Raw genomic sequence first — 27,761 nt, 5'->3', positions numbered from 1 at the left:
TGGAGCTACACTCTATCTACGAACTGTATCTAAACCCTCCACCAGGAATAATTTTATTTCCAATAAATGCAATACTTTTTACTGTTAGTACTCAATGAATATTCAAATTCGTAATAAAATTTTAAATTGTATTTATCTTAATCGGAAAATGTACGAACTTACTTGAAGAGGGTGGCAACGATAACAGCTCCTCTAGATAAAACGCCTTTACGTATACATTTCACTGTCAATAGTATATAACGAAAGGATTTAAAATATAAATTAGTATAAAAAGGAACATAATATCTTAAACCGGAATATAATGGTTTAATAGCTTGCGGATTATTGAATTTAGGTATGGTTTAAATTACTTGGCTCAGTCAAGTAATCTTGTGTGATTATTACATTTCTATGATTTTAACTACAAGAGTTTTGACTACCAGAATCTTATCCTAAAGTGTAAAAGAAGCCTAGTCATCCATCAAAATTGGGTTGAACTGTCAAAAAAATAGGTCAAATAAAAAATTGCCAAACCAGGATGTAGCTAGTTGGTCTTCACATGTAAGGAAGTACTCTTATCAAAGTACCATACATGGACTAAATTACCTATCAAAAAATAAAAAAGCCACTTGAAATATTAGGAATGATGTGCCAAGTTAACACGCCTTTACTTGTAACCACATAAAACAAATAAACGCCACAAATGTTGATGTATTATATTCATGGCGATTGTAGAATGGCCTAAAAACCAATTTACTTAATCAAAACTGTATTATACGATTTAATTCGTCTGTTAAAACGAAATGAAAACAGTAACTAATTAACTTATCAGGGTTGTACATCAGTAGTCAATTATTCTCAGTGAACCATGATATTCTGATTTCCTTACTTCGCGTGACCATGCAATGTAAATGTTCTCGCGTGATGCCGAGGAATCGAGTGGCTGCTTCGTAATCATCTTATTTATCTAGAATTTAAATTTGGAAAATATTTTTACAAAGTCCTCTTACATTTGAAGGGCCACGGGGAAAATTGATCATAGTCCTACAACAATTCTTTTTCGGTATTCAAATTTTTAAGTTTCAAGTTGAATAAACACTTAAAAAAAAGGATAAAAATGAGTTTTTTGAGCATTTTAGCGTATAATATGTCATTTATTTCATACTGAATATCATAAAAATATTTAATAGTTATAAAAACTAAGTACAAAATTTTTCAAACAAAAACATACCAGGACCTTGATCGTTTTTGCCTGTTAGCCTATTCTGCGTCAATGGGTGGGTCATCAAGGTATTCGATGTCATTTTCATCTTGAACAGGTTCAGGGTCAGGAATCAGTGACTCGTAGAAGGCTTGTGATGCAGCATTTGTCAAAAATTGTTTCAAATGAAGAAGATCCTTCAGTTTTGCTGGTTTGATTGGTAGTTTACCGTTGTAAAGGTTCCCCAGTATCTTTGGTTCACTTTGACTTACAGCCTTTCTTGATTTTTTCTTTTCTGTGCCTTGATTTTGAACGAAAGCCGCCTTTAGATAGCTCCCGAAGTAGTTTTCCTTGTGAAGTACAAATCTTTTCTGACTTTGTTCAATTTTCAAAATCCGTATTGGTCTTGTAGGCATAGGGCATTTTTTAACATAAAGTCCCGATAAATAGTCCGTCCAAGTTTCAAACTTTACTTCTGTAGAACAATTTACTACAGTGAAAGGTGATGGCTTGATTCGACTATTTCTGATGACGTCCCTCCAGTCGTCAGGTGTTTCTGTGTAAGATTTGGGATTTATAAGACTCATGTCCTTGTCCCCCTCCATATAAGAGTGACCCCTTATAGGGAAAACCACTTTTACGCTTTCAAATCGCTTAAGTGTATGAACTGTGTAGTGCAGAAAACGTATGACTGTAAAGTTTTTATTCTGCCCCCCACATGAGTCGCAGAAAATAACAATGTGCTTTACTTTTGGGCTCAGAATGTTTTCAAAGAAGTGTTTCAGCATTGAGCATACGTCATCCGCCCCTTTTCGAGCGACACTTTCATCATATGTGTAAAATACTGAGGTTGAGTCTGACAGTACATGAATATTGAAGGAAATAAAATTCAGTTGACGTCGGTAGTACACATCAGATGTAGTTATATTTGGGGTTGGTAGATTTTTTTGGTAATCAATAGTAAATGCCTCAAGTTCTTCATGTTTTCTTGATTCTTTACGAAACTTTTTCTTTATTGAATAAAACTTTTCACTTCTTGCCAAGTGTACTTTCTTCTCCTTTTCCTTAATCCGCAACTCCTTCTCTAAAGATGTTCTAGTTTCCTCGTCAGTAGGATTAAGCATTTTTCCTTCGAGCACAGATATTTCTGACTTTAATACGTCACAGTTGCTGCAGGTATCTTTTCTCGGGTATCCAAAGCTAATGTTAAAATTGGAATCAAAAATTTCACGGAAAGTTGTTAAACCAATAGTGTGCTCTTTATTAGAATCGTTGTACATTCTGTGTAGTTTGGCTTTATCTAGTTCTGCAGGTAAATACACCTTAGAAGTGTCTTTTAATGAATAGTGAGATTTTCTTCCTTTCAGAGATTTGATGAAATCTAACACTTTAACTCTAGTTTCCTCACTTAATTGATTTGGTCTATTTTGGTGTTTACCTCGACCATCTGTCTTAAAATTGCCAAATTCAGTCAAATGTTTCTTAATAGATTGCACACGGCGGTTTGTGATGCCGTGCAAGGCTATGAACCCTTTGTGACAAACAGTAATGTCTTGCAATGTATCACTACCATTGATCCGTGCACGTACACGATAAGAATAAGAAGAAACATGATTACTTGCCTCTGCATCATCCTTTCTGTTGCGACGCCGCTGAACTGGAATAACACTGATTAATCCGCTCAAATACTGATTCTGCTTGTTGTAATCACCCAGTGCATTAAATTTAGATATAATTTGCTGCCGTTCCTCGGGCGAAATAACCTTAAAACATTTATGGCGAAAGCACTTGCAATCCTCTCCTAATTCATTAGTTGAAGCTCGCAGCTTCTTCATCACGTCTTTCATTCTACCTGTACTCTTCCTTTTCTTCACATCACTTCGGAAACTAGTCCCTTCTTCACTGTCTGTACCACTAAAATCACTCGACATTTTAACTGAAGTAGGCCTACACCAACACCACACACAATATTAAAAGTTTTAGGTTAAAGAAATGAGGTTATGTTTGCACATGTTGTTATTAAAGCACTGACAAAACAGACAGCTAAACACAGCTGCAGGGCAGGAATGGGACTGTGAGTGGAGGGGGCATACTGGACATTGATCCCCCTTGCCCGTCGGCGCGAGGACTATGATCATTCTTGCCCGTTAGCCCCTATCTTATTGTTTATATAACTTCGTGACTATGATCTTTTTTGCCCGAATGATATCACAGATGTTTTATATCAATACTAAGCTACTGGTTTCCCTTGGAAACTAATTTTGTCAAAAAATTGGACTTTGATCGTTTTTCCCCGTGGCCCTTCATTTGCGTGATTAAACTTATTTTTTCGATATCGCATTTCACTTATAAGATCGTTATATACTGTTCACAAGGTGTTAGTTGTCAAGTAAGTCATCATGGCATATTAATTATGACTACGATAAACAGTTGATGTTAGATTGAAAAGTAACAGCTATAAGATTCATGATTTAATAAATCATATAAGTATATTAAAAAATAGGTTACCATTTCAGCATTTAAAATATATTTCTAAGATATTTTGGTATTTATTTACACTGGAGTATATAACTGTTGACTAGCTTTACTCTTTTGCTTAAGAACCAATCTATATGTTTAAGGTATTTAAAATATTCGTTTTAGGAGTATCGTTTAGGATAAGTGTAAATAGACTTCCAAACGAAAACTTAACCTTATCTAAATCACCCGGACAGAAATATAATTAGTTTAAAAAGGAGCTATGATGTTTCCAAATCAAATACAAACTTATCATTGCCCCCCCCCCCCCAAAAAAAAAATGTCATAGTGATTAAGATTAAAATATTTGTTCCTATTTTAATCGCTACTTCTCCAGCTATAAAGCAATACATTCATAAACCTAGGAGTGTGATGCTAGCCGAGAAGTTTTCAAGTTAACATCTTGGGCTTTGCTTTGAGAGGGGCGCGTTTAATACTCGGCAAACTCAAATAAATAATCTAAAAAATGAACCGATAAAAAATTAATGAAAATCAAATATAAAAAAATACAAACAAAACTCTCAATCCCACATGTTACCTGTGGGTGTAAATCTTTTTAGACTGTATCATATACTAACCAACACAATGTATGTTTTATCTATGACTGTATTAAACAGTATGTTTAAAAGCTTCATTGAATAAATGTGTATTGTTATTAATAGGATCTGTTCGTTAAACTTACTTTTATACGTAAAAACAGGGACTTCAGACCATCAAGTCTCTAATGAGCTCGGGAGTTATGTGTTACAGCAAAACAACAAATATTTATGATACATTTAATTCAATTGTTAATATAAACCGTATAACAATGGCAATAATTGTAATGATTGGTTAGGTTTAGATTAACTTCTAACCTACAACTTCATGTATAATTTAAATTCATTTTCATTTAGCTCCTAAGCTGTTATATTCAATATGATAAATATATTTACTCAGAAGGTTGTTTACATGTTTCGGCTTGTATCCATCATTGAAAAAACATCGCAGATGCATGGTGAAATCCTTGTCATTCGTTTGCCACTAAAATTACATACACACGAACATACACGGACGGGACGAATACTTAAAGGAATCGAATAAAAATTATTAGTAGACCTATTAATTAAAATAAATATACGGTCAGGACGCGCACCATGGTGAAGGTCAGGATACAGGTCAATAATCCTTAGGGGTTTTGTTGAGGGGGGCAGGATTAGGGGGGGAAAGCATTGTGTCGTGTGATTGTTGAGAAGGTCCTGTGAGCGGAAATTAATACTGAAATTACCTGGATTTGCACTTCTGATTAAAACAGTCGGGCCCGCTGCTTTGAAATAGGTAACCTGTTTGATATTAAATGCTTCTGGATTATTGATCCAACAGCAATAGATAGTTTGTAATTAAACATGGAACACTATAGGACTGCCTTTATTCGCACCTTATGAAAGTAAGGTTTACTGTGTTAACTATTTTGTGTAAAATAAAGTGATATTCAGCAAATGTCGAGGTTTTGTTTAAATATATAAATAAATAATAATTCAAATCAATAATATTGCACAAAAGTGTATCTTCAAATGTAAGATTATAACCGCCAGGTTATATGATAAAAATATATAATATATATAACAAATTCCTGCCGAAAAGCTACGAATTTTAAATCTTTGGTAAATATACTTCGTATCATTCAACAATGGTCTAATCATTAAATGACCATTATTTTTATTTCCTAACACCTAATTATGAAATATCCAATAAAGTTAATTTACTGCTTAAGAGTATGCTAATAATAATATAAACTAAATAAATTAGATTTTTATCAAATGCTGTTCAGTCTTAACTTTTAGTATATCCTCCCTTTTTGCTTTCAACTTATAAATTTATTTTTTTATTCATCAACGAATTACACAAAATCAGTTTTGACATCTGAACTATGTCTGAACAATGTATTCAGTTTTAACAATAAGAAACATTTTTAATTGACAGAGAATTCAAACTCAAAGCAAAGTATTGGCACTACACAGTGTTTTCCTAAGATTGTGTTGTTTTTGAGATTTGTTTACTACCTCAACATATTTTAGGAGGCAAAACGTAATATAATACTGCACTTTGTAATACCTATAGACTTAAAACCAAGCAAATGACTCTATGAAACCTTACCTCACACGTCCATTGATAGAGCTTAGTAATTGGCAACTTAGAATTGCTAAACACTAGCCTTAGGTGACAAGCAATCCTGACTGTGGCAGCACATCAAAGCTGCATTAACAACCGCAGTGCTAGTCAATCAGCTAACTAATATTCAAACTATGTAACAAATATTCAAACAGCTTGGCATTCCAAATATCCACTATACTTGTAACGATACTCGTATAGTTTTTGGAAATATATTCACAAAGTGAGATAGAAGTTTGGGCTAAGTTGAGTTTACCACGTAACTAATGTTGTGTACTGTATTTGTTTAGTTGTTTTGAAATTGATAATTTTTGACGAAATGGAGGATTAAATAAGCTTATTATAGCAATAATTGAGATTAGCTTATTGATAGTTTTCAATCCAATATTTTTTTTATTTTTTTTACTTGGCTTAGTGTTTATGCCCTAGAAAAGATCATTCCATGGATATACAATAGTATGGATTAAAATTGTATTAAATAATGTAGGCAATTTTAGTTACTGCAGTTTCACTTCCTTGTTATTCCTCCGAACACTAATTATTTGCTCATTCTTGCATTATTCCAGACGAGAATATAGATTTATGACAAGAAGAGGGGGACCTTCCTACAGCAAGATAACTAATTGGCTCATAACTCTACGCTAGTCAGATGAGAGCCCCATTAATTGTAATATAGGAAACTTTGATAATACTCTCTTTGTCTTTTATTTAGGATTATAAGAGATTATATTACAATCTTTAGAACTGACAAAGATATATTTTATTTGTTTAAAACTGCAATATTTAATCACGTACCATAATTAACAAAATATAAGTTTTGAAATAGTATGTCTTACGCCAGATTAAATCAAGAAACTTTATCTATCTTTGATTCTAGGGTGTAATTAAAACTATCTAATATTGTAGGCTCTGTTTTTTTCTGTGTTTTGAATCTGTTATTATCTACTGCAACTGTACTAGGAATAAGTCAGTAATTGACTCTGTGATGTATAAAAATGGCGATTCAAGCGAGTTACCGACATTCTCAAGTGTAAGAAACAACTAACAACTATTCAACAAAGTGATGGTTATATATTAAATATTCAAATTGACATTTTAAGGATGCTCTTGCTCATGCTTCCTGTGTTAAAGAATCAATATTGGTTGTGGATTGAATTGGCATAGTTTTTGTAACATTGACAGAGATATATCAACAAAAATACCGCAGAGAACATGGATACATAAAATACATTTAATAATTTCATTTTAACAGTCAAAACAGTCAAAGTTTTAGTATACATTTTTTTTAGTTAAATGAGACTTTACAGATACAGGCAACTGGTCACGCGTGTGTGTATGTTTTAACCTTGCGTTGGGTTGTAAATAAAATAAATGGTATCAGCAATCTGATTCATACTTTCCCCCGTTATTTTGTCAACAACCCTTATCCGCAAATGGGAAGCAGTGTCAGCAACTTTGATAATTTATTGGACAAATCACAACAATAGTAATAACTTTTATACCGTAATTTTACTTTAATCGGGGTGGTACTACCACGTTTAAAGTTAAATAGGCTTTAACATACAATCAATTTCAATCAAAATAGAACAAATATTTTTTTTTTCATTTTATATGAACTTATAGATTTTTATATAGAAAAATCACAAAAGTTGCAATCACTTTGAACCGTTATTTTTACAAAAATGTGGGTTATCACAATTTGTTCAGGGTCAAAAGGAGTTTAATATACAAAATTTTAATCAAAATCGTTTGTGACAATAAAAAAAGATATATTCGTTAATTTGTTGGTTTTTAAGGAGAAAACAAGCAAAACACCAAATTTCTAAAAAGATTTTACGAGCGTGTAGAGATACCGCGATTTTTTACCCGCGTACCAAGTATTATCAACATTCGACCACAGTCTGTAGCTCTGTATACATCCACAGACACACACACAGACAAGGGGACAATGTTGAAGAAAACAACAGTGTCTTCTTTTACTATGGTATAGGGAGAGAAAGTATAAATGACTAAACGTCATCTTAACATATGATTGGTATGCTGAAATTAACACGAAAGAAGACCTTCAATCAGAAATCGTTTGTTTTAACAGACCACAGAATAGAGTTTCCCGTTTTAATTTAACTACCTACTTTACAAATTAATAATAACCGCAAATGTAGAGAAAAAAACGGGGTTTTGCTAAAAGATGTACTGTATTTAAAAAGACTTAAGCTAGCCAATATTAAAATTACCCATAGATATATTTAAATATTTAAAGTTATGCATTCAAATCTGATAAACTCACTATGATCTATACGATTTATTAATAAATTATTTTATTCATAAAATTACAGTGTTCTTTATTTTTTTTTTTTTTATATAGACACCTAACTTAAATGATGATTTGATTAGTTTTTTATTTAGATAGCTCTTCTCTTTTAAACTCTATTTAGCAATAGTTTTAAGATACTATTGGGACTAATCAGCTAGAATTATGTACGCAATTTGTTATAGTATAATGTAAGGATAGTACTGTATGCTGCTGTGATTACCTGTAGTACATGGTAATCATGACGATCCCAGGAATCCAAAAAGAGACAGAGGAAGAAATGATGGCATAGTAGTCGTTGACCACGAATATACAGACGGATGGATGAGCGAGGCGGAACTCTTGATGAGCTGCAGTGGTGTACCAGCCCATGAAGATGGGGGTGAACGAAATGGCGGCCGGCATTAGCCAGACGTTGGCGATCATGAACGAGACAGTCCGGTGTGTCATGGTGATGGGGTATTGCAGCGGCCGCACTATGGCGTAATACCGGTCTACACTAATACAACACAGATGTAGGATGGACACCGTGCAGAAGTACACGTCCAGAGAGTTCCATACGTCGCACATGAACTGACCGAACATCCACTTGCCCGTCAGCTCCACGCTGGCGTTGAACGTCATGGCGCAGAGAGCGACCAGCAGGTCCGCTAACGCGAGGGAGACCACGTAGTAGTTAGTGATGATACGTAGCTTGCGGTGGCGGAACACGCTGATGATGACGAGCGCGTTGCCGAGCACGGCGCCGAAGATGATGGTGCCCATGATGAGACCTCGGGCCAGCAGAGGCCCCAGTGACTGTCCGGGCACCTCAGTCTGCGTTGCAGGGGAGAGTGACGTGTTGGTGGCGATGAGCGCTGGGAGTGAGGCCATGTCACTTAGCATCTCCCGCGGACTCTGCGGCGCTCAGCGGACTGGCGCTGGTGGTGACGGCCACTCGCTCATCCTACAATCAGATAAACTATGTCAAACACCGATAATGCAGATAACTAAACAAATATTGGGCGATGTTCGACTGAAGATCTACTAATATATTAGACAACAAGTCCTATCTTAATCTATCTATACTTATTTAATACGCAAGCAGCTTTTTTGTGACAATTACTCCTCCGAAACTACTGAACCGATTGACGTGCTTTTGGCGTCATTGGAAAGTGCGTAACGAGAAGTTGTGCAGGAAACCTTCTTTTTAGGGAAATAATTAGAGAGTGAGGCCCTGTGGCCCTTTAAAGTTTCGTATTTCTCCATAAGATTGACATGGGAAACAAACATTGTTATGAAACTCCAGCTGTTGTCAGAAATTAAAAGTGAGAAGAAGGACATTATGTTAATTGTAAACAGTCAATACGTTTGCTAATTTAACAGTTTGCTACAAACACTTACTGACTTGGTTAAAATGAAATATTTACTATTTGAATATGGGTTGGCGTAGATATTACAATGGAAAAAATCGAGAGAGCCTGGATAATATGATATACAGGATATACTAAAACGAAAACTGAATTAACACTGTGCACTGCGTTTCTTAGTAATCATTGAAAGAGCCGGTTTGCAAACTATGGAAACATAGGAAAGTCATAGAACACCACCAAGGAGAAGAAATAGAAGTAATGCTTTTTACAAGATCAGCTTTTGAAAAATGATAAGATATTAACAAGAAATTTTGATTATATCGATCTGTTATGTACATCTTGAGTATTTCCATAATCTTTGAGTCGAATCTTTTAAAGTCATCATAAATTATTACTGTTATTCGTTTTAAAATAACGCCTGTGATACTTAGCAATTGCTCGAATTCGAGCAACAGGTACACTAGTAACTATTATTCCTTTATAAGTGTATGAAGGGTTTCTAGCGAGAGCACCACAACATGATCGAATTTATAAAAATATTTTGCCCATCAGCAAAGTAAGAACATGCATAGCCATAAGTCACCACCCTAAATACTCCACTCGTCTCACTCTAACATTGCGGATCAGAAACTAGTTAATTAGTTACGTTTTCTTGGCGTTTTGCTAAAAGGTTAGACTTACATGAACACATACTACTGTATTTTTCTGCTTAAGTTGGGAATTAATACCGTTGGGAAATAATAGTGCTGTAACTTAATTTGAATAACTTCCAAGTGTGTGGGGGACTTACAGTAAAATGTAAGCAATGGCATAGTAACAAAATGTTTCATTTTCAAAAAACAAATTGTACCTGGTAAAAAGACATTATCCAGTAGCTTCGCACACCTTCGGGTTTGCTTACATTTCAAATTCAGCTCAGCATAAGACCAATTAGTGATCCTGTTCAGAGAGAATAGTAAAAGGATATTCATATTCAAACCACTCGCTTGCTGTAACATTTCTCGCTTTATGGAATCTTATATTATAATACAGTATAGGATTCCTCATAGATATTTTAGAAAAAAAAGAAAACCATACCACTTTTAGATCGTAAAGCAAAAAGCTTAAGTGATTTTAAATCAGGTTAACTAACCGGATAAGCAATTTAATTGACTTTGGGATCCTATATAAGTTTCAGGAACACAACCTCTCTTTGTTTAGAGATAATTTCAAAGAAAATGAAAAATAGCATTTCCGTTCCTTATCTTCCCAAACTTTTGAATACTGCCTTGCAGGCATCCTTAGAAAATTCGTTTTTCATTATCTGGAAAAGATTTTTAATCATGTTGGCGAGTACTCGGTGAACAAAATGTTGCATGGTAAAAATAATAAGTTTTCTATAACTTAAAGTTGTATTATCAGTCTTGGGGTCGGACATTTTTTAATATTTTTAACAATTAAATGAATAAAAATAACATTATGATGAAAAATCGAGCAAAATAACATTTTTTAAAGTTTGTAAAAAAAAAAAACTTTTAGTGATCAAAATGCCTGACTACCACAGTAAGTTAGCAAACAGTAAGTTGGCAAAGCAAATCCATGAACCTAGTTCGAAATCGATTTTAGATAAGCCCTGTTTGTTTTGATGACTACGGAATTGATTGTTTTACTTACTCATTAATATTCAGCCTAGTAACTGTTGGTTTTGAAACAAACACTAATACAGATTCATACTTATTCTAGATTTGTAAGGTTTTAATTAAAATGTTCTGTCCCTTAACTCAGATAGATGAAATCGATAATAATTGAATAAAAGCGAAAAAACTAAAATGAGTTTTGTGTAAATAAACGTCAAATTACCAAATTGCCAACCGTTATAAACTAAGGAACAAATAGCTTTTTACCCCTGCCTTGGACTCAATTACAAATAAGGAGTAGTAATTTAAGTGGAAAGGAATAGTAAATTCGATTAGTTAAATTGCAGCCTCCAGTCAGGCTTTGTAACATTAAAGGTTCAATTATTCTGGCATTTCTGACATTGTTTATTTAACAGAGGTCGAACATCAAAGACATGCGTTGGGTGGATTAAATGGACCAGCGTTGTGAAAGTTAATATAAACTTTACTTTTCCTTTATAAGCGTTTAATGAGACCCGGTGGAAAGCCCCGTCTCTATTCTTTTACATGTGTCCTTACACATGCATTCATAATTTAATTATTTCCTTAAGTAATAAAATGTCAATTAAAGTTTGTATTACTTATTTATACACACTCTCACATCATCAAATATATTTTACACCTTCCAAGTCATTTGCCGGCATAAAGGTTACAACATTTTCTAACAGTTTGTAAATAGCTTTGTTATTAAGTTATAAAGGGTGGCGCAGAGAAACGGGAAATTTTGAAGTCGTTGTTGGTACACCCGTATGTCTTGTAGGATTGAGAAACGGAAGTCATGACGCCAAGTAGTAATGGATATTTAGTTGAGATGGAGCAGTGGAGTGGTGCGGAGCGTGCAGTCGCCGTGAGAGCATACTACAAAAATGGTGACAGTGCAATAGCTGAAAATGTTTGGATGTCCTTCTCTTTCATTTAAATGGACATGTCAATAAGCAGAACATGCGTTACTGGGCTCAACGAAAAACGTTTGTTACACAGTCCCAAAGTTACTGTATGGTGTGCAGTGTCTTGTCTTGGTGTGATTGGACCTTACTTTTTCGAGGATGAAGATGGTTCCACTGTAACTGTCACATTTCAACGTTACATTCATACGATAGAAAAGTTTTTTGCTCCACAGCTTCGTGCTTTTCCAAATATTGAAATCCACCAAACCTGGTTTCAACAAGACGGACGGAGCCACCTCACACACTGCCAATCTGTCAATGGCTGCATGGAGACGTTTGTTTGGGGAGCGCATCATTTCAAGGAACGCTAACGTCATTTGGCATCCACGGTCTCCAGACCTCTCAGTGTGCGACTTCTTTCTATGGGGACATATAAAGAGCGTTGTGTACCTGACTAGGCCAAGAAATCTTATTGGGCTCAAGACTCAGATCGAAGAACACGTCACCAACATCCTAGAGGACACAAAGTCTTCGAAATAGATTGAAGAGTAGGCCCAAAAGACAGCACTTAACTGATGTGGTTTTTAAAATGTGATTTTTAACATTATTCCTATTTCCAACATTTCTTATGTATTTTCCACACTTGACCAACACATTTTCACCATTAAAGATTTGTTTGTAAAATTTTCTTGTTTTATTATGATTAATTAAACATTTTTCATTTCTCTGCGCCACCTTGTATTACTAAATTCAATTCACTTTCTGTAACACCTCACTACTTATTTATTATGCAAAAAACTATCTTTATCTAGTTTATTATGTTAAAAACTATCTTGTTGGGTACATACATTTACACATTTCCTTAGTAATGGCGAGTATGGAATATGATAGCAATTGTAGCTTATCTATTGTGTTTTTTTAGTTGTTTTAGACCACCGAATATCTATAAATTCAATAACATTGTTTTTCAAAACAAGTTAGGCTATAGGCACAGTAGGCTACATTGACAGCGGAGAAGACGAGAGAATCAATCGATAATCCATTTACTTGCCGTGTCGAAGGCTGTGGTGGAGGGAAGGGGGATATTTTAATATCCGACTACAACGAGAACCGTGTTTACAAAAACAAATTAACAAAACTTAATATCAAACAAGTATTCCATTTAGAGACTTAAGCTTTGCTTTTTATAATACCTCCCTGTGTGGCTGCATAGTATCACAGAAAACGCAAATGTTTTCATCGTATTATTGTATTGCTGTCCATTAGTTGTTGATGTTCTATCTTGATCCACACAGCAGAAACATTCCTATCTTGCTTATGTAATATCAATTTTGTCATCTTTGATGACACACTCGTGAAATTATATCTCATTCTATAGTTCAAAGCTTATAGCTCTTTATTAGAGAAAAGAATCTTCGTCATGCCTTTTGTTGCTGGTCTCACATATAAAAACAAAATTTCTTGAACTTTTTAAATGAAAAAAGTTATAATGGAAAAGGCAAAAATACTTTTGTTTCTCAGAACCAGACAAAGATGGATTTTACAAAATTTGTGTTCATTGTTACTGTACAGTTAAGCTGAAAATTAATTGGTTTTCACTCAACACTTTCGACTCTGAGATTCAAATCCTCGATCAGCAAGACGGCAACCCCGCTCGGATATAGATCCACCAACAATGCTTCTGAACCCAAAGTTCCTGTTTTGTCATAATCTAGTCAAGGATGCATGTTAGGCGCGCAGATTTCATCCGTTTATTTTTTAGCTATGCTCTCAACTAAATGTTTGGTTATATTGCTCTTATACTGGCTTTTAAATTTAGTCTGCTGCTGAAGTTGAGAAACTTTAATGAATCAAAATATTTATTAAAAGTTATTAACAATAGTTAGTAGCTAAAAATTAATTTTAATCATTGTAGTTAGTAGTATAGTTGCTGTATTAGTATTTGTGAGCCAGGCTACATTTTTGAAACGTAACTGATCAGTCTGTAAAGCTGTGCGATTGTAAGTGAACACTGATACCTTCATACTTAGATGAGTATATATTTAGGGAAGAGTATTACAACATTTTAATTACTTGTAAGACGGATATATAAGGGAATGAGAAGCCGGAGGCATCCAACCGATTCCTACCAAGTACGTCGATTGCCCGAAGCAGAACTCTTTGATGTGGCATCTTTATTGTGCTCAATATCATATGAGGGAACGTGCCTTTGATTCCTAACTCTTTCAATCTAAATAGATTACTTTGTCGATCATCGTCCTACAGCCATATCCTAAGTAACGATATTACCTCAAGGGCTCTTTCAATTGTGACCTCACAAAAGAGCTGCATCGTATATATTTTACTTAATTTATTTGATATACAGGTCGAACACTTTTGTTGGAAAAGGTCTCCAATTATTTTTAGATCCTTTACTGTTTACTGAGCTGGTTCTTCTTTTAGCGAATTTCCCTATAGGGAAGTAGCTATTACCGTAGGTCTCATGGTAAGACCTAAGCCCGGGACCGATTTACTTTTTCATTTTGATGTTCCCAGAGGCCAAAAACACCATTCGTTCAAATTTTTATATATCTATATATAGAGATATATATATATATATATGTGTCCATCCGCACGATAACTTGAGTAATTTTTGTCGGATTTTGATAAAATTTGGTTTGAAGGTGTAAGGCGGGATAAACTTGAATGAGTTCGCGAACCAGCATGATCGGACTATGGGAACGGGGGTTTATGGGGGGTTTTATGGGGTAAAAATAGGTTTCCCATTTTTGACCCTAAAAACACAAAATTTCACAATTTCTTGTTGAACCATTTTGTAGAGCTTAAAAAAACAAATAATTTAGTATATTGAAGCGTTATTATGCACCTAATTGTTACGGAGAAAATTAAAAAAAATTGTAATTTTAAAATTCCCATGTTATTCTTATGGAGAATAAGTCAACTGTTGAAGTTTGCTTGTTTATGAACATATTTTGATCAAATTTGGAAAATACAATAATTTCTTACTAAACCACAGCACCTTTTAACATTTTACATAAAAAAAACTTTTACCCTCCCTGTTGCAGCAAACCTAAGTACTCATTAAACTAATTCTGTTTAAATAGGGAATAAATGTGATATTTTTAAGGAGACAATTTAGTTTAAATCCAATCAGGCAAATGGAAATTCGCTAAGTCTGCAGGTTTGCTGCGGCGGGGGTATTTATTATTCCCACTAATAAGGTTTAAATTACCTGGCTTCTGTCATCGATCCTCGGTAGTTTTATGAAACTACAGCTGTTTCATGCCTATCACTGGCACATCTTCAGGTTTGTTGAACGCCAGCTTCTTTATAAAACATCCCTCGGTGTTGAGTTCGTCATGGTTACACAAAAAACATGTTGACATTTACACACACGAAAACACGCACGAAACATTTAAACATTAATTAAAGAACGACTGCGAAACGTGATGCGGCGCCGGTGATGGATAAGTCGCGACCTATCCATCACCGGCGCCGCATCACGTTTCGCAGTCGTTCTTTAATTAATGTTTAAATGTTTCGTGCGTGTTTTCGTGTGTGTAAATGTCAACATGTTTTTTGTGTAACCATGACGAACTCAACACCGAGGGATGTTTTATAAAGAAGCTGGCGTTCAACAAACCTGAAGATGTGCCAGTGATAGGCATGAAACAGCTGTAGTTTCATAAAACTACCGAGGATCGATGACAGAAGCCAGGTAATTTAAACCTTATTAGTGCTAATTTTAACGATCCAGAGGCCAACCATCATGAAATTTTATTATTCGATCATTTCGATGTAGGTATAAAAACCTTTTATGATATTGCCGAAACTAGCAACAAATAGTCTTAGAAACTAATGTTGTCAACGCAGCGAAATCGATATAGACAGTTCAACTTATAATTGCGTAAGAATTGATTTAATTAGTCTAGTCTTAATACCGGCTCTTACTAATAAAAACTTGACTGATCTTCAAATACATATTAATGAAAAAAGGTATATTATAGAAATGTTACATTACATGTTATTATTAGCCAGCCAGCCACACTAGTTATTTTGGTTTATAATTTTTCGTCATGCTGCAGCAAAAACAGCCGAACAGGATGTGCTTACCAAATTGTGTTAGCAAAATTGAAAACAAATTGGAAGTCGTTTAGGGGTTGCCTTTACATTAAATGTATTTTTGTTTTCTAACTGAGTTTGCTTGAATAACAGTGCAATATGACGAAAATAAAGTTCATCACAAGTGAAATAAGTGTTTGAGTCGTTGATTTTGAATCATTGTCATTGCGTGAAACTTTAGCTCGGGTCGAAAAGAGTCACTTTACACAGTGATGAAATATATTATTTCCTTCTATAACATTTAAGGGATTTGAATTTACAATAAGTATTAGGTTGTTTCAATTATTTAATCATTACATAACTATTCTATGCTTTACACTATAATATTTTAATGCTAAAATGCAATTTCTTTTCATGTTAAGCCTAATACAAATCATTTGGAAATAGTTAGTAATAATTATTATTATTTACTTGAGATAAACAAAGTCAGACTACATCACGATCTTGTTGGTAATTAATGCTTGTGTTCGATAATCCAATACCACAATGTTGCTCCTTAAATAAAAAACCACATCGTGTTCAAGCGGATAAAACCAAAGGTATAAATCCTTTGTACTTGCAAAAGGTAGGGGTTGTATAAAGGCCTCAAAGCAATGAGTGTTCGCTCCAATAGACTGAAAGTTGTGGTCATATTGTATCACGTTATGGACATATAAAAATATCACAACTAACTTACATAACTCTAAAGTATATTATTAGTTTGCGTAATCCTGTGCCAGCAATAATAATTTCAATACTTCCTGGAGAGTTCAAAAATGTCAAAAAAGGTGTAGGACTACGTTTTTAGCTCTAAATGACTAGTCAAAATACACAAAAATTCTTTAATTTGTAAATAAGCTTTATACAAAGGATAAATTTATTGTAACATTTCAACCTCCTTGTGGGGATAAAAAACAGTAATTAATTTTCATAATGCAAGTTAAGGTGTTAAACATTTAAAATATATTCTCATCATAAGGTGCATACATATAATTTTTATTAAAAATGACATGCATATTTACACAATTACAAATTTGCATATTACAATAGTCAATTTAATTATATAAGCAGTGCCAGGCTATGTTTACTGTTGACACCTCAAAGTAACCCCTATCCGATTACAATTACAAGCTTAGAGACAATGTAGATATCGCTTAAGGCCACAGACACTGTCTTGATAGTTTAGGCAGTTCCAGGTTATGTTTACTGTTGACACCTCAAAGTAACCCCTATCCGATTACAATTACAAGCTTAGAGACAATGCAGATATCGCTTAAGGCCACAGACACTGTATTGATAGTTTAGGCAGTTCCAGGTTATGTTTACTGTTGACACCTCAAAGTAACCCCTATCCGATTACAATTACAAGCTTAGAGACAATGTAGATATCGCTTAAGGCCACAGACACTGTATTGATAGTTTAGGCAGTTCCAGGTTATGTTTACTGTTGACACCTCAAAGTAACCCCTATCCGATTACAATTACAAGCTTAGAGACAATGTAGATATCGCTTAAGGCCACAGACACTGTATTGATAGTTTAGGCAGTTCCAGGTTATGTTTACTGTTGACACCTCAAAGTAACCCCTATCCGATTACAATTACAAGCTTAGAGACAATGCAGATATCGCTTAAGGCCACAGACACTGTCTTGATAGTTTAGGCAGTTCCAGGTTATGTTTACTGTTGACACCTCAAAGTAACCACTATCCGATTACAATTACAAGCTTAGAGACAATGTAGATATCGCTTATGGCCACAGACACTGTCTTGATAGTTTAGGCAGTTCCAGGTTATGTTTACTGTTGACACCTCAAAGTAACCCCTATCCGATTACAATTACAAGCTTAGAGACAATGTAGATATCGCTTATGGCCACAGACACTGTCTTGATAGTTTAGGCAGTTCCAGGTTATGTTTACTGTTGACACCTCAAAGTAACCCCTATCCGATTACAATTACAAGCTTAGAGACAATGTAGATATCGCTTATGGCCACAGACACTGTCTTGATAGTTTAGGCAGTTCCAGGTTATGTTTACTGTTGACACCTCAAAGTAACCCCTATCCGATTACAATTACAAGCTTAGAGACAATGTAGATATCGCTTATGGCCACAGACACTGTCTTGATAGTTTAGGCAGTTCCAGGTTATGTTTACTGTTGACACCTCAAAGTAACCACTATCCGATTACAATTACAAGCTTAGAGACAATGTAGATATCGCTTATGGCCACAGACACTGTCTTGATAGTTTAGGCAGTTCCAGGTTATGTTTACTGTTGACACCTCAAAGTAATCCCTATCCGATTACATTGGCAGGTTCAGAGGCACTCTAGATATCACATATGGCCACAGACACTGTCTTGATAGTTTAAGCAGTGCCAGTTTATGTTTACTGTTGACACCTCAAAGTAACCCCTATCCGATTACATTGGCAGGTTCAGAGGCACTCTAGATATCACATAAGGCCACAGACACTGTCTTGATAGTTTAAGCAGTGCCAGGTTATGTTTACTGTTGACACCTCAAAGTAACCCCTATCCGATTACATTGGCAGGTTCAGAGGCACTCTAGATATCACATATGGCCACAGACACTGTCTTGATAGTTTAAGCAGTGCCAGTTTATGTTTACTGTTGACACCTCAAAGTAACCCCTATCCGATTACATTGGCAGGTTCAGAGGCACTCTAGATATCACATAAGGCCACAGACACTGTCTTGATAGTTTAAGCAGTGCCAGGTTATGTTTACTGTTGACACCTCAAAGTAACCGCTATCCGTTTACATTGACAAGTTCATAGACCCTGAAGTAATTATTTATGACCATAGCCACTGTGATTCGTTCAGAATGCCTCGGTGTTTATAAAATGTTTAGAATAAAAATCAATGATTGTTGTAATAATGTTTGTTGTAATGATTGTCACCCCCAGCATTATTTGTTTTCTAACACTTTATCACACATTTTTCCTTTATCAAATTATACATAAAAATGTGCCACATATTATGTTTAAGTCGAATAAAAGGTTTTCATTCTTTTTATATAAAACATTTAATCATAAAAGAGAATGATAAACAATTTAAAATAAATTAGCCACTGGTCATCGAATGTGATTGAAAATTAATCGAAGCTAACAAGTTTTCTGTGTGCTATGTAATCAATAACGTTTAAACTCTGACCTTTTCCTATTTACTGATGAATTAAGCGCATTTAAACTCGATAAAATATACTTAACTGAAGTATTTTTGTTATTTTGTAGTTTTGTTTTGTAAATAAAATAGTTATATATAAATTAAAAGGAAAGTCACAGAGTAAGATAACTTTTTAAATTTTGCAGTATTTAGGTTTAGTGCTGTATTCATTGCCAAAAAAAATTTTAAGTAATCAAAGCATTGATAATAAATATACAATTCTACCTTATTTAGTTAAAATGGTTCTTTACGTATAACAAACTTATGTTCAATCAAGGCCAAAAGACACTTTTTTATTTTTTTTTTGTTTTTTAATTGCAGACTTATTTTAGTTGCTCTTTTCTGGTTGTAAATTTGAAATAGTTAATTTTAAAGGTCTTTCCTATCGAGCTTATAGTGTATACAAAGGGATTCAGACAAGGAATTTATGTATATTGGGGAATTAAAAAAAGGCAGTGAAAAGAATTCCCTTTAATGTCAGTGCTCTGTAAATTATAATTACACTGTACACGATACAGTGTAATTGATTGCACATTGATGTTGATTGTGTTTTAATTGACATTGATTGTACACAAATAAAAGTTCATAAGGAATTATAAAAGCTGCTAAAGATGTCAGTGGATAAACATAAATCATAAATATGTCATAATGACACTGTACAGAGAAATTAAAAACCGATATAAGTAGTAAAACCTGCAGTGAATAACTAGAGAGTTTGTCTGGACACTCTTGTACATTAGCAGTGCCATTAAAGCTACAGTTGTAATTAGTGTACTTTGATCTGAGTAAATGTGCGGAACATCAACCTCAAAGACAACGAGCTCTGCAATAAAATCAATAAGCGGAAATTGCCCGCTTTCATCCTGTGTATGTAAGCACTTTCTATCACAGTCACTCTGTTTTTCGATTTAATGTAAGGAGTTTAATAGTTTTTTTGTTACTTCTCAATTCTTTCAGAACAATTTATTTTGTTTATTAATATAGTTTCTTTTAGGCTGTTTAGTGTTCAAACCGATTTGATACAAAGTGTTTTTTAAGTGCGTAAAATTATTTATAAAACAATTCATAACTTTATACCCAACACTAATAATAATCCTATAAAAAAAAAAATGGTTTTACTTTTTCAAATTTGTTTGGCTCACCTAACGGACCGATTTTCGTGAAAACACTAATAATAATATTTTATAGAAATAAGGTTATTCGATTGAAATACTAGTGATTTATAATTGAGAATGGACATTACTTATGTTTCTCTAAAGTTATAATTGTTGTTTACTGAGGTTAATTACAATCAATAGTTCATAAAACCTCTAATTTAAAGAAGCATTATTTTGTCTGCACTAGAAGGCTGGAAAAATTGTTTTATTTGATATTTTTAATCTCGTTATATTTTTATTGCCATGTGCTTTATAGTCCAGGCAAGAAAAGGTTTAACCTCCAAAAAGAACCAAAAGTTTGTTTAACTGTGCACACTTATTTCTATTACTTTTTCTTATTTTTTTTCTTGTTTTTTATTTATTCATTTGGGACGTAGGGAAGATTATACTAAAAGTCTCCATAAATATGAGGCTAGCTCTAGCGGATTTTTTCATAGGTTGGGAATATTAATTTATATATTTTGACTGGACTAAAAAATCACTTAAATTATTTTACTTTTAACTTTTTTTATGGTTGATTTTAATAATAACCATGAGGTGTTATACTATAAGACGAAAGTCGTCATACTTTATTATTTCATATAGTGAGAAGTTTTAATTTTTTCCTCCTATACACCAACGCATCCAAATAGCCTAAGTTTTAATCAGTAACTAATAAAGAGCATTGAAACAAAATAACAACTAAGGGTATTTCAGTGCATGTATGATGGTTTATATTTTATTCTAATTCAAATATAGACATTTAAACTACACGTAAGTTTTTGAAGCGCAAAATAATGAACCGGTAGACACATGTCTTGTAAATAATGATGTTATGACACTTCCTCCTGGAGGATAATATAAAAATGTATTCTTATTTTCTTCACGATAAAATACAAGCCAGATATTCCAAGCAGGCTCTGGCTGCGTAACAGAATAATGAAAAGCGTAAAGGGCTCTTGACTTGTTGAAACACGCCGGAATGTGGTGAACCTTGTTACGGTTGAGTGTGTGTTTATTACACCTCCCTTGTCTACAAATGTAGCAAATTTACCTTCAGCAGAAGAATTCAACTTCTTTGGTAATGTTTTTAGAAACAAGGTCATTGTATGCTTTATATATATAGCTAAATTTTAAGTATAACAGTATTCTTAATGTTAATGTTATTCATTGCTACCTTTGGTTGGAATATGTTATTGATAAAATAACAGGATTACCTTATCCAACCACAGTTGCTAGTATGACAACTAGTTTCGTTCCTTAGAACTTATGCAACCACATCATCAATGTATTAATACATTGTGCTATGTCAAAAGATTCTTTAAAACACTGTCAAATTCACAATAGTAAAAACTAGTCATGTTGATCAAATTATTAAAATGCAATAAAAAGTTATAAAACTGATTAAAACTGTAAAGGCTAGCCAGTCTTATCACTGTCACTGACTAAATAAAACTGACTGAATCATGAGGTGTCTTCATCTCTCAATGAGGGATGATTAATCAGACATGAAGATATTCTCTAAATCAATTATCTCTTTTCTTTCGAATCCAAAATCTAAATACCCCCGCCGCAGCAAACCTGCCGTCTAAGCGAATTTCCATTTGGCCGAATTGATTTTCAATTGATCTATTTAAATAACATTAGGTTTAACGAGTACCTAGGTTTGCTGCTACAAGGAAACTAATAAAGAAGTGTGTTTTTAGTAAAATATTGATAGCTTACTATAAAATAAATAAATTTGCCAAGTTTGATCAAAATATATCCATAAACAAGCAAACTACAACATTTTACAATATTCTCCATAAGAATAAAATGGGAATTTTAAATTTACAATTTTTTTAGTTTTCTCCGTAACCAATAACCGTACAAAAACACTTTGATATACTGAATTGTTTGTTTTTTTAAGCTCTTTAAGAAGGTTTAGAGAAAAATTGGGAAATCTTGTGTTTTGAGGGTAAAAAGTGAGAAAAACCAATTTTTACCCCATAAAACCCCCCATAAAACCCTGTTCCCATGGTCCGATCATGCTGGATCGCGAACTCATTCAAGTTTATCCCGCCTTACACCTTCAAACCAAATTTAATCAAAATCGGAAAAAAATTACTCAAGTTATCGTGTTCACGGACACATATATATATATATAAATCTATATATATATATATATATATATATACATATATAAAAATTTGAACGAATGTTGTTTTTGGCCTCTGGGGACATTAAAATGAAAAAGTAAATCGGTCCCGGGCCTAAGTCGTACCATGAGACCTACGGTAATAGCTACTTCCCTATAGGGAAATTCGCTAAAAGCTGTACCACACGATTGTAGTTAAAAATTATATAACTTATGGATATTTTGCCACTATAACACACGTGTCAAAGCTATGTACTTGAGATGAGATATTTCCTCGATGCGAGAAATAGGAAGTTGGAGAAAGCAACAGAAAAGGAATCAGCAATGAGAGTGCTGGTGTGTGGTGGTGGAGGGGGGGGGAGGGACTACCGTTTTCCAGAATTGCCTTTTACTCTACCATCGCAGTTGTGTTTCTATTTACTGATACAACACACAGATTCCACATAAACAGTATTGCCTACGCTTCTTTGTGATATTGCTTTTGTGTGTAAGCAATAATTCACCAACAAAAAAACCAAATTAAATATTAGTCTATTCACAAATAATTGCATTAATTATAACCATTATTATTTATTAAAGAATGTTCTACACAAACAAATGAAAACTATAAGAAATAAAGTATACGTTCAGGTCAATGTTTTTGGACCTGAAGTTAAAATGATTGAGTAATACAGACCACATGCTGAAGAGGAGTGGAATTTTGTGGCATGCGAGGTACATACAATTTCTTAACATTTTTGTTAAATGGAATTTTTTTGTGTGTAGCAATCTATTTTTTTCAAATTTAACCTTTATGTAAAAGTAGGAGAGACATATGTATAACTGATTCAAGATTATTTATTTCCAATAAATGCACACTTATATTACAGTGCCATTTCTAAATTAAATTAAATATTATTTTACACAAAAGTGCATGTCTGTGAGTGAGGAAGAGTTCAAGGCAATAATTGAGGTCACTTAGCATATTTTAACCAAAAATATAAACTGAAAGGAAAAATAAAATTTGCATTTAACAATAGTATACGTTATTCATTTAAAATTAAGCTTAAAGGTAACATATCTTAGTCCAAGATCCTATGAGAACCATCGAATATACTTAATTGGAAGATGAAAAGTTTAATAAATTAAATAAAGCTAATCTATTAGTGTGATACTTTATATATAACAAAATTTATCATAGTTATTATTCCTAACAAATGGTTTACAAAAATCAGTCTGAGTGAATAATTTAGAGCAATTTTACAAAAAACTGCTGTACTGATACGCTCTTCCTCAATTATATGATTTGTAAGGTTTCGGTACAATCGATGAGCATGAATTTTGAAAGCTCTATTCTGTAGTCTATAATAATATTGGTGGCTGAAACTGTTTTAATATTGTAATCAACTATTATAATATTATCAATATTTAATATTGATACTAACTCACACTGAGATAAAGAAGACATTTTTCTACGGAAAGAAAATACTAAAACTTTTAAATTCTTATTGTTTTATATTCTGCCCTAACCTTAACAATATAATATTTCAATAGCCTGGTAATATGTTTTTTATTAAATGGAATATGTGGTATAAAGCAACATTAACACACTAACAGCCCCAAGGAGGCTTTAGAGATTTTAAAGCGTTAAAATCTGGCCAGCAAATTCGTCTCGCAATTTTATGAAATCTCGTGTCATAAACCATTTTTGTATTTGAATTATTTCAAAAGATGTGTTTTAAACCGGTATATAAATAATTGTCAGTTTCAAAAGCACGCGTAATACAAAAGCAATGGGAGCAGTGAAAGTGGCATAACATAAATATTTGTAAGAACCTGCTGACATTGATGTGCCCTTTATTACATTTTAGCAGCCCCTTTATACCTTGAGCCCGTCCACATGAGCCACAGATGCCTGTACGTGGAACTATCTAGCATAACAAAGGGATAAGCCAGTACAGTACAAGAGTGAACGGTACTGATAAAAAGCAATGGGTGGTAGCAGGATCCGAAACCACGACATCGCTGCCTTGAGCCGGAAGTCTGTGGTGCTACCAACAGAGCCACCGACTCACACCACTCTTCAGCAGACGAACATATATTAAAACGACAAACTATATATTTATTTTATTTATTGCAACGTCTTTTCTTTATTTGATTTTAATATTTGTAAATATATATATACTAGTGTACCTGTTGCTCGAATTCGAGCAATTGCGAAGCATTACAGGCGACTCAAAGATTATGGAAATACTCACGATCTACACAACAGTTAGATATAATCAAAATCTTTTGTAAATATCTAGTCTTTTTTCAAAAAGCTGATCTTGTTTTTTTAGGGTTTTTAGGGTAAAAAAAACATTATTTCTATTTCTTCTACTTGGTTGTGTTCTATGACTTTTTCTATGTTTCCATTGTTTGCAAATCGGTTATTTCAATGATTGCTCAAGAAATGTAGCACAGTGTTCAATTCAGTTTTATTCAGTTTTATTTTTAGCCTATATCAAATTGTCCAGGATTTCTCGCTCTTTTCCATTGTAATAATTACACCAACCCAAGTTTCGTCTACACATGCAATATGCCAAAGAATATCACCTACGTACAATCTCCAAGAAGTGGTAAAAAAGGCAGAAACCAACCCATACAATAAGTTAACTCCATAAAAAATAATTTTAAAAGTTACTGTGATATTAGGATTTTCCACTGATTTGGTAATAGAACATTATATTGCAAAACATGACACGATGCAGAAGAAAATCAATTTTAAAATCAGAAAAATCCATTGCAAGTACTGTACTTTATTTTGACAAATTCAATAAATCACAATTTAAATATTAACAGCTGTTGCATTAAAAAGTAGTGTAGAATTATGCATATGGTCGTAATGTTAACAAATCTGAAGAGGCAAATTTAAAGGCTTCTGGGGCAGAGCTCCAAGGGAATTTACCTCTTTCCTCTTTTGGTGGCTCATCTACAGACCAAGACCTTTCTTTAGAGATCCCTACCAAGTTTCTACGCCCAGCCGTTCTCTTAAATTAGCTGTGACAAAAACCCCGTTTTCCTCCATAAGAATAACATGGTATGGGAATTTAAAGGCCACGGGGGCAGAGCCCCAAGGGAATTCACCATGTTTCTCTTTTGATGGCTCATCTACAGTCCAAGACCTTTCTTTAGACACCCCTACCGAGTTTCTACGCCCAGCCGTTCTTTCAAAATAGCTGTGACAAAGAAAAACAGTTTCAAATTAATATATAGATAAATATGAACGTCATGGAAAGAATAGTAGTTGTACGATATACATTGAAGATACAATTACAAACTATTTGGATGGTATAAGTTTTATGCCAATTCAAAAAAATAACATGAAGTGGTCATTTTTATAAGAATGGAATACCGACATATTAGGTAATTTTTATTTCTTCTGAATACTTTATTAGTGGATAGTTAAAAAAATATTAATATTCTGTAAGCCAAGCCGTAGCAAAAAAGTTTCAGTCAGGTCATGCACGTGTCTGTACAGCTGGTGACCTCGTCTCATAACTTTTGGATATCCAATAATACTCTCTAAACAATAGCCAGGTCGAACTTACTTACTATATCAACTTGGCTAGCGAGCAATCTCCATCTTTAAAACAAAAAAATGTCTTGTGCTTTGTACCTGCTTAACTCGCTCTTTTTCATATAAACTCCTACTTTGATCATAGTGAATTTTGCAACAACCATAGTAATGTCTCTTATATTATTACAATTCAGCTTGAGTTAGTAAGGTAAGCTAAAGCCTTTATCGAGCTCAGCTCATATTGGCTGACATAATTTAAAGTACATTAATAGGTCCATGGGTCTCGTGGATACAGATAACGTTTACAGATTAAGTGGGATTCTTATATTGATATAATTTGTGAAATAGTGGCCAAGGGTACAGTGATTAGAAATCTTGGACCTTTTGTTACATGTGTTGAAATCCATTTATTTTGCTCACATTCAAAGTCGTATGTCTTATAGTATTGTTAATTGGAGTCATTCTCGTACTAGTAAAAAGCTGCTACTGTCGCAAAAGAAAACTGTTAGAGCAATATTAAATGTTTACAGTGAATCACATTGTAAGCGATTATTCAAGGATCTTGGAATTTTAACCGGTTTTTTTAAGTAGAATTTAGATTGTTTATTCTATATTAAAAATAATAATATTAAAAATAATAAAGAGTCCCCTAAAAATTATTCAGTTCATAACTATTTTTTCAGATAAAACACTTTTCTTCGTCCAAACCAATGTAATTTTATGGCCACAATCAATAACTTTAGTGAATTCGGCAAAAGATTGTATAATATGTTACCTGCTCACAATAAATATCTTTAAACACAAATTTTAAATGTTCTATTAGAAATATTTTGTGTGATTTATGTGTGTTTAATGTCGAAGAAGTTGTAGAACATATCAAGGAATGAAACATATTGTGATGAAAATTGTACGACGTTGCTACACATTTGTTTAGATGCAATAAATGCATTTGATTTGATTTAACTGTTGGCTAATAAGCCATAATTGGCGGGTTCGAGACCAGCTGCGTGCAGAATCTCATTGATACAGTAACCGCTTCATAGTCTTAAGACTCTAACATGAATTGAAAATCAATGGTCACTGGATACTGAAGTATTCAAATAAGTTTAATATTTAAAGGAAAGTAATGCAAATAAAACTGTTGAACTGCTGTTGAAACTGTTTATTTTTGTATGTAATACAACTGTGTAAAATCTATACAATCTGTAGGCCTAACTTAGTAAACGCTAAACTAACTGATTAAACATAAATATATTTAATAAAAAGTCACTTCAAATGCGAATGAATACAAGCGTGTGAATTTAATGACGCTGAGATCCGTCAAGTTGATTCAGCTTGGACCTGGCATTGGCTGAGCACTCTCATCAATTCCTTCTAACCGTCAACGTTGTCAATAGCGATATTCCTTTTAACGATATTTGGCCAGATAAATTTATATGCATATTTTATCGATGACAAATGGAAATCTTACATCTAGCTTTGCAAATAAATCATAATTTTGAATCCATGTGATTTGTGTAATTTGGTTCTCCTCGAACTTATGTTTAACTGAATTGTGTTACATTTTAAATATGTCGTTCAATCGTGAACAAATAGACTCTCACCCC

At 33.6% G+C, this 27,761-nt stretch overlaps 1 protein-coding gene across 1 annotated transcript in view; it reads right to left on the bottom strand.

The window, feature by feature from the left end:
- LOC128986679 (octopamine receptor beta-3R-like) overlaps nt 1-27,761 on the bottom strand; it is a 65,662-nt gene that overhangs the window by 31,386 nt on the left and 6,515 nt on the right. The window contains exon 2 of the mRNA XM_054407166.1: nt 8,380-9,102. Within this exon, the coding sequence (XP_054263141.1) occupies nt 8,380-9,041 (662 nt within the window). The 5' untranslated portion in view covers nt 9,042-9,102. The remainder of the gene's footprint in view (nt 1-8,379; nt 9,103-27,761) is intronic.

This window comes from Macrosteles quadrilineatus, unplaced genomic scaffold, assembly GCF_028750875.1.
Source record: "Macrosteles quadrilineatus isolate MER2022 unplaced genomic scaffold, UCM_ALF_1.0 Scaffold_2__2_contigs__length_208266976, whole genome shotgun sequence".
NCBI lineage: Eukaryota > Metazoa > Arthropoda > Insecta > Hemiptera > Cicadellidae > Macrosteles > Macrosteles quadrilineatus.
Note: the sequence above shows the minus strand (reverse complement) of the source record. Positions and strands in the feature narration are given on the sequence as shown.